The sequence below is a fragment of the Triticum dicoccoides genome, chromosome 7B, assembly GCF_002162155.2.
Source record: "Triticum dicoccoides isolate Atlit2015 ecotype Zavitan chromosome 7B, WEW_v2.0, whole genome shotgun sequence".
In the NCBI taxonomy this organism is placed as follows: Eukaryota; Viridiplantae; Streptophyta; class Magnoliopsida; order Poales; family Poaceae; genus Triticum; species Triticum dicoccoides.
The window spans coordinates 204,485,452-204,490,237 of NC_041393.1; the positions used below are offsets into that span (position 1 = coordinate 204,485,452).

The 4,786-nt window shown below is 39.4% G+C and overlaps 1 protein-coding gene across 3 annotated transcripts in view; it reads left to right on the plus strand.

Moving 5' to 3' along the window:
- Positions 1–2,191: 2,191 nt before the first annotated feature.
- The window catches only part of LOC119336694 (glycine-rich domain-containing protein 2-like), a 5,660-nt gene continuing 3,065 nt past the window's right edge, over positions 2,192–4,786 (plus strand). The window contains exons 1-3 of one of the 3 annotated variants that reach the window (XM_037608765.1): positions 2,192–2,544; positions 2,856–3,263; positions 3,379–3,660. In XM_037608765.1, the coding sequence (XP_037464662.1) occupies positions 2,224–2,544; positions 2,856–3,263; positions 3,379–3,660 (1,011 nt within the window). In that variant the 5' untranslated portion in view covers positions 2,192–2,223. The remainder of the gene's footprint in view (positions 2,545–2,855; positions 3,264–3,378; positions 3,661–4,786) is intronic. The other 2 variants (XM_037608763.1, XM_037608764.1) reach the window with 2 other exon arrangements.

Genomic DNA, 4,786 nt, shown 5'->3' on the forward strand with positions numbered 1-4,786 from the left:
TCTCTCTTTCAATTTTCAACTTTCAACTACTTTATTTCCAAGACTAGAAGAGGAGAAGCAGCAGATCTCTCTCCCTACCGCTTTTTGCATCTTTTTTTTGTTTTTCTGGACGAGGGGGCTGGCTCTTCTGTAGGATGTAGCTTTAGTCTGCAAGCAGCACGTTGCGTCAATTTGGGACCATCTGAACCTTAGGTGGCACTTGAGGCACCCGTTCACCGTGTAGCGTTGTACAAGCCCTTACATAAAAATAGGAAAAAGTCCAAAATAAACCTTGAAGTTGTAGACGAAAGCTAAATCAAACCCTGAACTTTGAATCCCGAAAATTGGCACTCTGAACTTGTAATCCTGGTCTATTTTGGACCCTAGACCTGTTTGGCACATTGGGAAGACTACAATCCCGGCCGGGATTCCAGCTACTTTCATGGACTAGAATTTGGACCGGCCCACTATAACACAATAAGAATTCGTGAGGTTCAAAAAATGTTCGCACATTTCTAAAATTGTTCAAAAGTTAAAAATGTTTCTGTTTTCTCTTTTTTGCACAAATTCAACTCGTTTTGTGTTTTTGAAAACTGTTTGGAATTTCGTGTTTCGCACAAAATCAACTCTATTAGCATTTAAAAAAACTCTTCGTGATTTGAAAAAAAATCACATTTTTTAAAAAATATTCAGAATTCCATCAGTTTTTCATATGCTATGAAAAATATTTCGTATTTTCAAATTGCGTCACGTTTTTTAAATAATGTTTTTGGAATTTCGTAAATTATTTCATAAATAATGTATTTAAAAAATGTTCCGGATTGTTGGCAGTGCACTCGACTGGCCCAGCCCACCAGACATGAAGCGATTTTTTTTCCTTAACACGTAACGTAAAAATTATTTCTTTATTTTTCTTAATGGGCGACGTAATAATTCCAAAAAAAACATGTTGTGGAGTCGAACTTGGGACCTGGTAGTCACTACACCAGACGACTATGACTGGCATAGTCAGAGGCCCGAAACATTTAATCAGAAACCAAAGCATCGAACTTTTAAAACATCTTTTAGGGGCAAACAACTATTGAAAATGTATTTATTTATGAAATCTTTGAACATTTTATAAAGTGCGAGAACTTTTTGAGAATTTCGAATACTTTTAAAAAACCAACAACTTTGAAAAAGCGAACACCTTTATAAACATTTTTGAAACCTAAACAAAATTTTAAAGTGCAAACACTTTTTGAAACATAAATTTTTTCTACAACCTGAACAAAATTTTAAAGTGCGGACACGTTTTGATACATAAAAATTTTCTGAAACCTGAAAATATTTTGTGAGATCTAAAAAATATCACAAGTTTTAAAAAATGTACGGGCCAATCCAAATGTTTATACAATGTATAATTATATTTGTATGATTAAAAAAAATTATACATTCAAAAAAATGTAACATTTCAAGAATGATCTCGAGTTCCAAAAATTGTGTTTGTGACATTTTTAAAAGAATGTGTTTACAATGTAAAAAAATGTTTGCGTGATGTAAAAAAATGTGTCATAACCTTAACAGAATATATGTGGCATGTCCTTGAAAAAAGTGTATGCAAGTTTAAAAATGTGAACCATGTAAAAGAGTGGTGTGTAGTTTTATAAAATGTTTATTGTCATTAAGAAATTGTAAAACATGTAGTTGAAAAAATATTACGATGTATTCAAAAAGTATGGAAAACATGTAATTTATAAATGTACATAATGTATTTGAAAATATCAAAAGTTTATCCAAAATATTTAATGTGTGCGTTAAAAATGTATATTAGGTACTGAGAAAAATTAGACATGTGTAAAATGAAAAAAGAAAAGAAAGCGAAAAAGGAAGAAACTTAGAAAAACCAGATTAGTGCGCGCGCCCGAGCAACTGCGCTACTGGGCCGGCCCAATTCAGCAAATCCCGTCTATGTTCTGTCAAGGTTTAAAATTAATCGGGATTAAAGAGTTTGGTGTGCTGATTTCAGGGATTGAGAGTTGGAGGTTTGATTTAGCTTTCACCTATAAATTGAAGGTTTGTTTTGAACTTTTTCCCATAAAAATATCCCAAAGATTGCTTCAAAAGAAATTCTTTTTAGAAATCGTTTGCTCGGTCCGTCCCATCCTAATCATGCGCCATGAATCATCCATCAGTCGGCACATGCCCCTTTTGACCAACCACTCTCTGCACTTTCGCAAGTGACAACAAAAATTATTCTCACCGATGACAACAAGGCGAATGGCCTCCGAAGCAGAGGCGCCGCCGGAGGACACCATGCCCTCCTCGTCCCCTGGTTCCCGCGGGCAGTCCGGCTATCCCGCCGCCTTCTTCTCGGTCGACCTCGCGGCAGCCGCGCGCCGCCTCCTCGCGTTCCTTCGCTCCGCGTCCGCCCGAGGAAACGTGGGGCCGCGATCCGTGCGGAGGTACGAGGAGATGTGGCTGCCGCTCGCCGCGGATGCGGCGGGTGGAGGGGGAGAGGAGGCGGCGATGCTGGTGCCCCCGCCCGACGTGCACCTCGTCTGGCTCTGCCACTGCTTCCACCATGTGAGTCTTCTTGCCGCCATGCCTTCTTTTACTGGTTGCGTTACGTCTTCATGACTTGCTCATTTTTCTGGAGGTTATTTTACTTAAGGCAAGCCAACGTAGCTTGAACAGTTGTTGCATTCACAATTTAAGAATACAAGATTACTTTGCTTGTTCTTAACAAAATTTGTACTGTATTTTGAAAAAGATCCCCTGGCTATACTTCATTTTCTCAAAAAAAAAAATCACTGAACTTTAGGATCTACTTACGTTTGAGCCTTTAAAATTTTCTGACAAAGCGTGCGATTTCAAGTGGATTCTTCTGTTCCCAGGAGAGCTATGTCGCATACTGTGCATCAAGGTTTGGACGCCTCATCGATCGACCATCAATACTTGATGCTGAGAACGAGGAGCATGCCGCTGACTGTTGTCGGGACATCTGGGCCGCACGCTACCCATTGGAGCCGTTTGACCTTGACAACAATGATTTTGATGGAAATAATTCGAATGCCATTGAGAACGACAGTGCTAATAGCGAAATTTTCATGATGGTTCAAACATACGCCGGCCTAGCAGACCACTTTGCCTCTCCCTTTGTCTCAGAAGGTGTCTACCATGTCGCTGCGAGACGGCGTTACACGTGTTTCCTTGACCTCATCAGAAAGGGTGTGTGCACAACCAGAGAAGACACTCGGCTCGTGCCTAGCCTGGACATATTACTGATGTGGCTTGCTCATCAGGTATGTGTAGTGACGACTTGCCAATCCTGTTAAGCTGTTAAGCAAAGTAGCAATCGAATGCTTTGTTGCCATCTGCATATATACAGCTTATACAGTTGTTATGTATCCTTGGCAGAGTTTTCCGGCGAGCTATGCAACAGACATGACACTGATGTCTATCAAGGACAATGTTATGAAAATGGTGGTCAGTTATAGGGAGGTGGCCAGTGAGGAGACGGTGGAGAGGACAAGGATCTTGTGGGAGGAGGCATATGATGAGCCATACGATCTGTCTGGTTCAGAGGTTGATGCGGCAGCAGTTGGCACAGCAAGGGAGGCGTTCCACTGGCAGGCTGCAGCATCAGAAGAGGACACCAACCGGCTGTACAAGGGGTTGCAACCTAGATTTCTTATGGAGGTATTTCTTAGGCTGTCCAATCATATTTTAACTTATATGAAGAACTTGTGATACAGCTTCATATTAGCTAGATTGATAGTGTTCTTGGTGGCTGGCCAGTAAAAAACAATTTCTACTTGGCTACTTAATTCCATTCGATTCTTCTTCACAAAAATTCCATCTGCTTTGGCATTTCCTTATGTCTTGGATTGGTAAAGAACTGAGAACTTGGGGATCTGCCAGGCATGATGTCCACAAGCCATCATACTGTGGCAAATATTAACAAAACATTTGTCAAAAAAGCAAATGGTTTATTCCACATTATGGGCACTTCAAGACAACAAGCCCAAGATGCAAGATTACCTATATTGAATTTGTTAAGTAGTGAATGTAGTTGGTAGACCTGCAAATATTAATACTTTATTGCAGTCATCATATCGTAAAATATGCCGTGGATTTTTATGTCAATATAATTCAGTCATTTAATTATCTGATCACAAGAGTCTAACAGTATAACTGCGAGTAAAATGTTAATTCTTGTGTGCTTCTGTTCTATCCTTGGAAGAACAAAAAGCTAGAGTTTGCACCGTTATCGAGTTAATGAGCTTATCTGCCCCTACTCATTAGTATTTGCAGCTGATAGGTATCCGTAAAAAATTACGCACACATATCTATTTGTACTTCCACTGAAAGTTCTTAGAAATAATATCGTACCTAGAAGGCATGAACTTGAAACAGGAACATCTAGTGCCAACTGAGTTCGCTGTGGGGGCATCCCCCACCGCTTTCCCACTGAACATTGAAAAGTAGAGAATTGGCCCATGATGCACGACAAAATAAGGTAAATTAAGTTATTATCTAAACTCATTATTGGATACACAAAGGAAAGCTCACAACTATGACTTTTTGGTTTTACTAGATAATTGCACATGCGTTGCAATGGGGCCACAAAATAATTTGTACGCGATCACGTTGATTACATACCAAAAAATGGACTTTAGCTGCCAATTGAATCAGCACTTCCTTAAAAGGAGAATCAACATTTATTGACTTGCCAAAAAAGACGGGATTTTATATGGTAAACCAATAAGACGTGTGTGGCTTTCAACAAAAATATGTGGGCAAAAACCAGAGTAAAAAAAATCAA